The 11,847-nt window shown below is 35.4% G+C and overlaps 1 protein-coding gene and 1 long non-coding RNA gene across 6 annotated transcripts; one reads left to right on the forward strand and one right to left on the reverse strand.

Moving 5' to 3' along the window:
- Positions 1 to 257: 257 nt before the first annotated feature.
- On the reverse strand, positions 258 to 4,465 carry LOC137491539 (uncharacterized). Of its 3 annotated transcripts, none has more exons than XR_012402055.1 (3): positions 3,965 to 4,465; positions 2,880 to 3,018; positions 258 to 2,252 (listed from the first exon to the last, which is right to left on the reverse strand). It is a non-coding gene; the product is annotated as an uncharacterized lncRNA (long non-coding RNA). The 3 variants fall into 3 exon arrangements; XR_012402053.1 differs by lacking the exon at positions 3,965 to 4,465 and adding an exon at positions 3,389 to 3,773; XR_012402054.1 differs by lacking the exon at positions 3,965 to 4,465 and adding an exon at positions 3,565 to 3,730.
- Positions 3,767 to 11,176, forward strand: dnai7 (dynein axonemal intermediate chain 7). 3 transcript variants are annotated; one of them, XM_073946434.1, is made up of 16 exons: positions 3,771 to 3,805; positions 3,946 to 3,996; positions 4,156 to 4,240; positions 4,324 to 4,415; positions 4,511 to 4,615; positions 4,704 to 4,841; positions 5,652 to 5,786; positions 5,878 to 5,981; positions 6,060 to 6,351; positions 6,427 to 6,535; positions 7,132 to 7,292; positions 7,370 to 7,559; positions 7,653 to 7,867; positions 9,837 to 9,995; positions 10,086 to 10,199; positions 10,285 to 11,176. In XM_073946434.1, exons 6-16 carry the CDS (start codon positions 4,716 to 4,718, stop codon positions 10,558 to 10,560), a joined length of 1,881 nt encoding a protein of 626 aa, XP_073802535.1. In that variant the 5' UTR covers positions 3,771 to 3,805; positions 3,946 to 3,996; positions 4,156 to 4,240; positions 4,324 to 4,415; positions 4,511 to 4,615; positions 4,704 to 4,715; the 3' UTR covers positions 10,561 to 11,176. The 3 variants fall into 3 exon arrangements, with proteins under 3 accessions (NP_001092924.1, XP_073802535.1, XP_005164821.1); XM_005164764.6 differs by having other exon boundaries at positions 3,979 to 3,996; NM_001099454.1 differs by lacking the exon at positions 6,427 to 6,535 and having other exon boundaries at positions 3,767 to 3,805; positions 3,979 to 3,996; positions 7,095 to 7,292; positions 7,653 to 7,879; positions 10,285 to 10,560.
- The last annotated feature ends 671 nt before the right edge of the window (positions 11,177 to 11,847 follow it).

Genomic DNA, 11,847 nt, shown 5'->3' on the forward strand with positions numbered 1-11,847 from the left:
ATAAAAAATGTAATTTCTTAATAAATCGCCTCATTATTTATTTATTTATTTATATGATTTATATATGATATAAGTATATGTTTTAGCTTTATTAAGTGATTTTATGTTTTAGAATAGAATATGTAAAGTTCTCAATAATATTTGTAAAGGAAACGTAGGCCCTATATGTGCCAATTACATATATTTCATTTAATATGGTAAACGAGTAAAACGAGTGCATGCTTTTACCAAAACTAATATTGGATTTTTTTTTTTTTAATGCGTGTGGTTTTAAAACAATATAATTTGCACAAAGAAAATATGGGGTTCTTCTCCAAAGAATTAGTTACTCCACCCCAGTTAGAGAATCATTATGGGTGTTTTACGTTATAACTAACATGGTTCAAATGATGAATCTGCAATAGAGAAACTGCGGGTTTTAGAAAACACTCGTCACTACATTGTTCTTTTCCTAAACGATGCATCGTACTACAATTATATGTATGATAGTACAGCCATGAGTTACGTCGTTATTTGAGAAACGCACCCCTGGTTAGTAAACCAATGCACCTGATCCAAGACCAAACATGGGTTGTTCACACCAAATCTAATTCCATTCCCTTCTAAGACATGCCACAAAACTCCTGGAAAAAAAAAGTAAATGAATGCTGCCTTTTAGCTTTCCATTTAAAACCCCAACAAGTAAAACTTCCACTAAAACATTAAGCAGCAGAACTGCTTTCAACCTTGTTAATACTGTAGTAAGAAATGTTTCTTAAGCACAGAATCTGCATATCAGATCTTCAATGAATTCTTGAAGATCCTGTTTGCTGAATATTCAGCGTTGCTATCACAAGAATAAATTATGTCTTATATCATGCAATATTCAAATAAAAAAGTGCTAAATTTTAATAACCTATTGAAATGTGGCTGTTTTTACTGCATTTCACCTTAAAGAGAATTGGAAACTTCTTCCAAAAAGATGAAAACAGTTTTACACATTTAAATGAAAAACTGCTTTAACATATACAAATATGCTCTCTCTACATTAGCTGTGAGCTAAATTCCACTCATTTAAAGCCAAGATGATAACAAGCAGAAAGGTGAGAGACATGAAGCTGAGAATAAGGGCACTCGGAGGTCACTACAAACCTCACAATCTTCTCTCTACGACTGCAAAAGTACAAAATATCCAAAGGCAAATTTGCAAACTTAACTGCAGGAAATAAAAAAAAATGCAAAAACAAAACATCCCTGTATGTGACAGCCATGAAGACAAATCCAATTATTTGTGTCTCATGTTGCAAATTTGTTCTAATGGACGGAATAGGAAAATAAATAAGTGCCTGCAAAAGGAAACAAAGGGATGCGATTTCTAATTAACATGAAAGAGAGACGAAGAGACGTGTTAGTAAACCCATCTTTCATCCTTCTCCTCTCCTCAGAGTCGGCACATTTGTTTGTGCACGAATGTTGTCTTTTAGAGTAAAGCGCGTTTCCGTTTCGCCGGCAAATTAAATGTCAACAGATTTAACATCGGCTCCAATCTCGTTTTTTTTCTGGAGCATTTTGTCGATTTTATTGTTCATTAAGCGTTTTTTCCCCCCCTCTGCATTGCTTGCGCTCAAGCGGCTTTATTTGTCACATCTTGGCTTTGAAGATCACAAAAGCCTGGGACAATAATTAGGTTTAGTGTAATTACGAACTGAGCATAATGAAAGAGTTGAAGGGAAATGTCTGGCCCTATCTGCTCACTGTCTCTTTCCAGATAACCATTAATCCCACATTAGCCCTGCACTGTCACTCTAAACAACGGCTTTGAGAAAGATGGTGCGATCGGATGACCCCCGCCAGGTCACACACAAATGCTGAATGTGATATCAAAGAGGTGGGGAGAGGTCAGATCACTCCAGCTGCTGAGCAAAAACAGAGAGTTAGATCATGTCAGCAAGCCCCCTACTTTGGAAAAGACCCCAACTAGCAGAAATAATGGCAAAAAGTCATCCATACAAGTTAAAAGTCAGTGGAGATGAAAACAAAAGCTTGCGTTGACTGCTTTATATAAGAATTAGATTTGCTATAGTGCAGCTGAAACTAAATTCAGGACAGCGCATCATAATAAATATTGAGTTGTTGTTAGCTTTATAAATACCCCGGTAGCTTACCTAACACAGGGCTTTTATAGCTTTGGTGTGTCAGTGAATGTGTGACAACTCCTGAGCCGCACCTGGATATCTGCAAGCACTTTTGGCAGTCTGGAAATGATCTGTTTCCTTCAATCAGAGTACATAAACAAAACAGAGTAAAAGATTATGATGTTTGTTAGTTTGCTTAATAATATCAGACAACTAATTTGATTAAAAGAGAGAGCTGCTTATATCATGTTCTCATAATCTTTTTTAAATGAGACGAATACAATGATACCATAGACAGACAGGCAGAGAGATAGATAGATAGATAGATAGATAGATAGATAGATAGATAGATAGATAGATAGATAGATAGATAGATAGATAGATAGATAGATAGATAGATAGATAGATAGATAGAAAAATAGACAGGTAGATAGACATATTCAGAGACAGACAGATGACACAACATCATATTTACAAACACCACCAATGATCCAAATAAATGTAATAATGTTATTGTCTGTCAATGTAACACGTGGCTGCATTTGTCATGACAATGTCACGCTCCTGTTTCAGTGTCTGGATAGACATGTGGTGTGTAAAGCGCACAGATGAAACTCCAGATGGTAAGGACAGACCTGTGCAGTGTAATGCAGGGAAGAACAGCCTGGGTGTGTGGACCGCTTCCCAAAAGGCTGGATGTGCGGCTTCTGCCAGCCTCCTTTAAGACAAGTGGAGACCGCCCCAAACATATGAAGCTCAAATTACCTTTGATCAGCAGATGATTTTGTGACTTTGCCACTCTTAACAGCATCACCTCAACCCAGAGGTTTAGTCCCAATGTAGAGAGAGTGGTGAGGGAACTATGATGAGATGTTGCAGAACATAAGATTACTTTGAGCTGCCACTGGAAAGAAAAAGAGAATTTTGTTAATTGATTACTACATCAACAAATAGATAAAGTGTTAGTCCCTTAGCTCTTAATGGCATAGTTTATAAAAGTGAAAGTTCTCTAAATGAGCATTTCCTTCACAAAAGTTGTTTTGAAGAGCGTTGTAAACCAGTATTCTTTCACTTCCAAAGTATTTCCACTAACATGCCTAACGTTACCAGTTATCAAACATTTGTGTTCAACATGGAAAAAATAAACTATGCTTTTGTAAGTAACCTTGGCCAAATGCAATCAGGGTTATATGTTTACGTTAGCTTTAAAATATAAACAAAATTAGCAACGCAGCTAAAGTTATTGTAAAACTGAAGTAAACTAAATAACTTACTGTATTTCAACATCATTCCACTGTACAGAACACAGTTAACACTTTGCTAAATGAATAAAGACATGTGACAGATCACTGACGAACACGCAGGGGCATAATAACGTATAACAAACATGCAAAGTATAATAATAATAATAACAACAACAAAACATCCTCAAAAACGAAAATAACTTAACTTTAGCGCCATCTTGTGTTGAAAAGATAACGTAACACTCAAGATATTAATTTGTTTTTTACAAAAACAAAAAAATCTCCAGTGAACGACTGTATCAAGTATCTAGTTTACTTTAATGGCTGTTTGTTACGTCTTCGTTATAACTGTATAATATCCAACTTCCGCTTACAAAGCGGATTGTTTACTATCTTAGGTTAGCCGTTGCCTAGTGACAGAGCCTGTTGCCCGAGTTTGTGAACATGGTAAGTCAGGTTTCCAAACGTTTTAGATAAAAATAGATGTTTATAACGTACTAAAACGCATGCATGTGTGTGAAATGACTTCATCCATATGCTAGCAATGTAAATTTATTCATAAAATAGATTCATTTATGTTTTCAAAGTGATCATACTATTTCTCACCTTTTCTGTAACAGCCACCGAAAGATGGAAAGGTATGTTGCTTCAGTGTGTTACTAATGTTGTGTATTTAAACGCACAACATTAACTTTTTAAATATCTTCATAAATATTAATTTCTTAGACTTACACTTACACATCAAAAAGTGAAGACAAGGTATTAATGTTAAGAAATAACTTCCATTTTGAATTCAGTCTGCAAAAAAGAAAGGAGGAATCAGCAAAGCTGAAAAAGAGAGACTGCAGAGAGAGGAAGAGGAAAAAAGACAAAGAGAAGCAGGTATACCTGCAAGAAAAATCTGTCATTATTAATCTAAATTAAAAATCATTAATTAAAAATCTCTGTGTTATTTTGTCCTGTAGAAGAGGCTCGTCTCATTGCTGAGCGTGAGGAGAATGAGCGACTTGAGAGAGAGCGAATAGAACAAGAGAAGCAACATATACTTGAGTTAAAGGTCTGATGAATTTTCAAGTGAACATGCAGCTCTCAGAATTCATTGTGTGTGACAAGTTTGAACGTGATGACTGATTGACCCGTCAATGTCTCCAGGACAGGGAGCGCAGAGAGGACGAGCTAAATGAACTGCGTCACATTTTAGATGAGAATCACTTTGCAGTCACTGTGTGGGAAGCAGAATGCAGAGAAAAGTCAAAGGTACTGTAGAAGAGTTGCGTAGCTTTATTCAGATTCCCCAGTGTCTACTTGAAAGGTATTAAAGAATGATTTGATCTGGTCTTTATAGTGGGAGCGCTATATGCTTTGCGATGGCAGTCCAGACCCATCAGTGCAACCTGAAATCAACACTTACATCAGTTTGTGGAGAGATGACTCAGAAAACCAAATCCAAAAGGTCTTGGAGGAATGTGCTCTGACTCTTGAGGTAAGATCAGTACTCTGGATCTGTTGTTTGCTACTAAAATGATTCTGGTATATTAATATATTCAATATTATCAGTCCCTCCAGGAGTCCTATGCTTTTCCATGTATCTTCACAGCAAAACACAACAACTGAAGCATATAATGTCATAAGTTTTAGTAAAAGTGTCACAAAATATAATTTTAGGCCACAAATGTTTAAAAAAGTCTGAAGGGACTGTATAATCATCGCTTATGAAACATTTAGTACCTGAACATTTAATAGTAAATCTCTCTGTACTAATGTTTTAGGGATGAATGCTTAATTTTCATCTGGCAGATGATAAAACATAAATAAAATGTTTCATAACATAAAGAGCAGTCATTTTAGGTTATTATAGCTATAAGGTTTGAATTTAGACTCCTTTATTCCTGCTGATGAACTGTCAAAAAAAATTAAAAAGATTTAATCAGCCCTAGCATTTAAAGCTGTAGATGACATAACTGCTATGGAACCCCAAGCAGTTAATAATAATAATAATTTTATGTAGTATATCGGTATATTGGCTTGCCAAGCCATCATAATACTGTAAATACAAATGTTAACATTAAAACTATAAGCTGGTTTCCATAGCAGTAGTTCTGATGACATAACACGTTACAGATGGTGTGCAATGATTGATCATCAAGCATGTACAGTTAGATGCTTCATGTAAAAAAGCATGCAGTCTGAACCAGGAATTATACATAAGAAGTTTGATGCTGAGTAACAAAAATAGACATACTAAAATTTTCACTATGAAAGGAGAAAAACTAAAACTATTTATCTTGGACAGTTGGAGAAGGAACTGGACTTTCTCTTGGGTGATGGACCCGAGCCAAGCATTGCTGAGCAGTATCAAGAAACACTTCTGAGTCTACAAAATCTCATCCACTACAAACTTAACCAGGCCACTGAGGAGCTCCTGAAGGTAAGGAGTTCTGATGAGATCTGCTCTGTGCTGCTCACGTCTATTTCAACACATGAATACAGTATTAATGTGTGTTTTACTCTCCATCCAGTTTGCAAATTATAATTCCGACATCGACACTGGAAACATGCAGACCGTGGTTAAAGACAATAATATCACTCTTTGTCTGTGGGCGAATCTTAACAAAAACCCGAGGTTGATCTATATTCTTTGTTCAAATTTCGACCCGATTATTGAGATATAGGAAATAAACTTGACTATCCATGTTTCCAGGTTTAAAGGTTACAAGTTCGAGGAAGTAGGTCTGGGTTTTGAGCTGCCGAAGCCGCTGGCTGTGATTGAGGTAGCAGTTCGGATTCTTCACACACGCTATGACCATTTGTCCCACCATAGCGAGCGAGAACAGCTCCAGAAAAGGAGATCCATGATGGAGGCCATTCTTACTCAAAATACTGAGAGTTCTGCAGCAGTGCATAATGGGAAGATGGAGGGAGAGAGGGATGAGAGTGAAAGCTCAAAGCAGGTGGAGGAGTGCCATTCAGTCAGATCTGAGAGCAGGAAGAGGGTGAGTGAGGTTTTAATTATGTTTTGTAGTAGTTTGTGTTGCTGTTGTTATTATTAATGTGTGTCCATGTGTTAGAGCGCTGTGAGTGTGATCTCAGCTAAGGAGGGGAGGAAGAGCTCTTCGGTCAAGCTGTTAGAGGAAGGAGAAAGTCAAATGGAGGAAATCACCACAACATTAGAATCGGGTTTGGGTCTCATTTTCTCGCTTAATTCAATGTTGATGAGAAATCTTAATTTAATAAATAACGTCAAATTCATCGTAACATATAATTGTTTTAGTTTATATTTTACTTTGCTCATGATTGCTTTAAAAAAGTAAATTTTTTATGTAACCTTTGCATTTATTTATAACAAAACCACAATAAAAACTTAAATAAATAAATAAAAAACATAAACAAGATGTTTGTGCATTTTCACAAAAAAGTTTTAAGTTAGTAGGCCACAGATAAATATATCCTGGAGGGATTTAAAAATTCAATTTTTTTTAACTAAATATTTAAAAATTCTATATTTTCAGTTTCAAAGTTTGTCAATTTATGTGTTTTTCTTAATTCTGTTTTTTATCTCTTTTAAACTTTCATTTAGTTCAGCTTTAGTATTTTCAGTACTTCATTTTAAACTGTTCATCTAAAGTTTATATTGTATTAGTCTAATTTCAATAAAATTTCAAATTCATTTTGTGCATCTCTGGTAATTTACATTATACTGCTGTGTATATATAGTAATATACTCTCTAAAATGCAGTTAATAGTTGCTTACTGCTTCATTAAATTGTCTCTAGATCAACATGACCCCTACCCATCACCTGCTGAACCGGTGACTGACACTGATGTCCATATAGTGGATCTGCAGCAGTTCACACCTCTTGGTGGAGTCTTTTACTTTGACCTCTTCCACATGCCGCCCCAGTCTCGCACAGTTAAAGGCTGGGAAATGAGAGAGGTACATTTTGAGATGGAATCCTAGGTGTCACAGACAATGAAACACATTAATCTTAATCTTCTGATGTGTTTTATCAGTTATTAGACACTGGCCTCCAGGTCTTCCCCTATCCCACAGAGCAGTCCCGCATTCAGAGCTCTACCTCAGTGAAGCTGGATGAACACAGCAATACTACTGTAGCTTCATTGCCTGTAGGGGTCACTGTAGCTCTGCCTCACTCAGTTTTGTTTCTGGAAGATCCGCAAGTGGCACGTTGGGATCCTATTGGTGAACATTTCACATCACATTGCATATGAATAAATGAACACATTGCTGTTCAGTTTATATTTCAATATATCTCTTATACATGTTTTTCTGCAGGTCAACACTGGCGGACAGACTGCATTTCTGAGACATCTTATGATGCAGAATCCCGCACCATCTCTTTTCAGATGACTGCATTCTATGCCTTCACGTTACTGCAGGAGACATATGCTAATATGCCTTTCCAGTCATGGGAGCTGAGACCTCTTGGCCAAGACTCAGCACTGTTCACAATCACTGGAGCTCTAATTGAAGTCAGCATCACAGTCAAGGCAAGAGAGGCTGTCCAAACATTCACATATGTACTTCACTTTATTATATAATCAATGTATATATATATAAAAATATTAATGAAATGTAAATTAAATTCATTTTCATCTTCATGAGGTCAATTCTTAACATTAATAACAAACTTAGTTGTCTTTTACAATAAAGCATAGGTCTCAAACTCAGTTCCTGGAGGGCCACAGCTCCAGCCCTAACCAACTTTCAACTAATAATCAAGGTGTTCAAGACTACTATGGACTATTAAGCAGGTGTGATGAGGTTGTTGGAGATAAACTATGCAGAGTTGCAGCCCTCCAGGAATTGAGTTTGAAACCATTGCATTATAGTAAATACTTTCATTTAACCAGTTATTTCAATCAGAATACTATGAACCAGGGGTAATCAGTCATGTCCCTTTAAAGCCACAGTCTTGCATATTTTAGCTCCAACACATTGGCTTGGAAATTTCTACTAAACTTCTAGGTGTGTTTTTATTAGTTTAGAACTAGAGCAGTAACAGGTTTGGACCCCTCAAAAAAAAAAAAAAAAAAAAAAAAAAAAAACGTCACAAGTGGCAACAAACCGTTTAAAACTATGTAAATGATACATTTAAAAAGTAATTAATAGGGTATTGTTACAATATTATAACAAATAATTATTCTCTAGAGTATAACCTCGATTGAGAGAATGTATATAAAGCTTGGTGGCTACAGAAACAAGACATCAGTTTTATGAAGGTTATGAAAATTATAGTCACTGAAGCTGTGAAATCAGTCATACTACATAATATTATTACATTGTTTAGCACGCACATTAAGCAAAACTAACATTTTCTACAGCTACTAAAAGTTACATGGCTAGTTATAAGGCCATAATGCCACTGTGTATGCAATAAATGTTATGTCACATGTAATCTCTTAATGCTTACATAAAAGAAATCTCGCCTTTTGGCATCTGCATCAAATTTATAAAAATTATTTACTATGTTTCCATAATTCCAACAAATACAATATTTGTCTGATGGATAGTGGCAAAGATTTCAGACTTTAAGTATTTAAGGCTGTACTATGATTTTTAAAGAGACATTTTCATATAGTTTGTTTATTTATAAATTTTGGTCACACTTTACAATAAGGTTTGTTAGTTAATGTTAATTAGTGCATTTACTAACAAGAACAAACAATGAACAATACATTTACTACTGTATTTGCTCATGTTAGTTAACGTTAGTTAATGAAAATACAGTAGTTCACTGTTAGTTCATGTTAACTCCTGGTGCATTAAATAATGTTAATAAGCATGGACTTGGATGTTAATAATGCATTAGTAAATGTTCAATTATGATTAATAAATGCTGTACATGTGTTTTTCATGATGAGTTCATGTTAGTAAATGCATTAACTAATAAACCTTATTGTAAAGTGTTACCTAAATTGCTAGTAGTTTGGGAGGATTTGCACATGATATTTTAAAGCTAATGTTACCTTAACTTGTATATAACTTATATATTTATATTATATATAAAGTTATTCACTGTATTAGTCATGAAAGTCTGCACTCTGCAGGGGTTGCCTGATATTATTGCCTGTTTTCTTCATGTTGATTGCACCATGGGGGTTTGATTTGGAGGCCAAAGGTTTATATATATATATATATATATATATATATATATATATATATATATATATATATATATATATATATATATATACAAGTTTAAATTACAAATTATAATACATAATTATCACTAATTAGATGGAATAAAATTCATTGCATGCATGGCCATGTAAAACGAGTAGATCCAAACAAGAAACAAAAGAGCGTTCTGTCACTGAACCATTTCCTTTCTAAAATACCAGAAGTACACTTCAGCTCAATGCCAGATTGTTTACGATACAAACCCAAGGCTACAGAGAATGCTGTGGCCTCTATGTGCAATCACCAGCACTGATCGATAGCTTTTTTATTTTTAAGGGTAAGCAGTGTATGCTGCACACGGAGGAGACAAAGGACCTGGACCATCTTTTAGGGAAGTGGATGAGCCCCTCGGAACTGCAGAAGGCCATGAGGAAAGCTGGGATCAATATATTTGTAAATGAGTATTCCGACAAATACGTCAGCATCAACCTTAAGGTAACAATTGCCTTAAGAGTCCATTCAATCATTCACTAACCAATTCTAGAACCCAACAATCGTAACATTTTATTTATTTTTCAATTAAAGGATCCATTGATAGAGCACGCAGTATATGAACAAATGGCCTTAATGTCCTCAGCTGTGGCCTTTTCATGGAGCCGCTGGAACGCACAATGTCGACAAGAGCACCTTGTTCTTCAAGTACGTCATAAATTATTGACAAACTGAAGCAATATTAGACATCTAAGGATGTTGATCACTGACTTCTAACTGTTTGACTCTGCAGGCATGTGAACAGATGGAGGTAGGGCCTGTAGCTGAGGAGGCGTGGTCTCTTTACCTGTTAGGTGCCCAGAGGAACCAGCATCTGAAGATGAAGGAGCAGGAAGACAGCTTCTCTCCAGAGCTGGCTGAGGGTAGCGAGTTTCACTCCACCTTTCTGCACATGCTCAGGCAGGACATGAGCACTGAGGGTCAAGCCAGAGTCCGTCAGTCTCACCATCTCTACATCGACACTGTACAGAGGCTCCTTTGTGCTACGCGTGTCCTCACATATTCCTGATAAGAGAAAGGGAGTATGCACATCCAAAAAAAAAAAAACAGACAACAGGCATACACAGCAATATCTAAAACATTTGACAGCCGTTTTGAATACATACATATAAGGTCACTGCAACAATGATGATATAACATGCTGTAAGGATGTTTCGAAAACTATATTACAGTAGATCCTGAATATACATATATACATTATATATATATATATATATATATATATATATATATATATATATATATATATATATATATAATTTTATTTTTCTATAGCTGTGTGTATTTTACAAAGCTTTAAAGAACCCTATTTAGGGGCTATTTTGGCAGGTTCCATGCCTAATAATTCCCATTTCATTTAATACAGTGTTCAGGGAGGCCCATTAACACTGCATGCTTTAGATGTCTCCTTTGTCTGGCACACCCATTACAGGTCTTTCAGTCTCTTATGATGAGCTGATGATCTAAATCAGGTCTGTTAAGGAGACATGTAAAATTTGCAGAGCTGGTGGCTTCCAGTAACGTGGTTGAGAAACACAGATTTAATACACATTATTATGATGAAAGAAATGTGTGTTCGCAATCCATAATACAGTTTAAATAAACTTTTCTTATATATTCATTAATTTTCTTTTCGGCCTAGACCCTTTATTCATCACAGGTCGCCACAGAGGAATTAACCACCAACTTATCCAGCATGTTTTACGCAGCGGATGCCCTTCCAGCTGCAACCCATCACCGGGAAAAAAAATCTAATTCACACACATACACTACGAACAATTTAGCTTACCCAATTTACCTATACCGCATGTCTTTAGACTGTGGGGGAAACCAGAGCACCCAGAGGAAACCCACGCAAACACAGGGAGAATTAACAGTTTTAGACGAACATTTAAGTGTAGGGTATACTAAAACATTAGTATTAAAAAACAGACTGACTCATGAGCATTTGTTAATAATTAGTTACAAAGTAACTAGTTACTGTAATAAAATTACTTTCAGCTAAAGTATAGAGTAAAAGAGCATACAGAGTATATAAAGTACAAGTAAAATTGTATACTAATGGATTACCTTTCATTTTAGGTAACTTAATTAATTATTATAATGAACTTGCCTTTTATACTGTAATTAAATTCAACAGTTATGTGCAAATCAATTCACAGAGTCAGAGTAATCATGTATTTTGTTATTTAAAATAGTTTTCATTTATCAAAAGGATTCCACATGAGACAATGAAATGAGAAAATCATGAAAAGTTCATGAATTTATAAGTCAGAGAAACAAATTGTTGAGAATA

This window comes from Danio rerio, chromosome 4, assembly GCF_049306965.1.
Source record: "Danio rerio strain Tuebingen ecotype United States chromosome 4, GRCz12tu, whole genome shotgun sequence".
Lineage (NCBI taxonomy): Eukaryota > Metazoa > Chordata > Actinopteri > Cypriniformes > Danionidae > Danio > Danio rerio.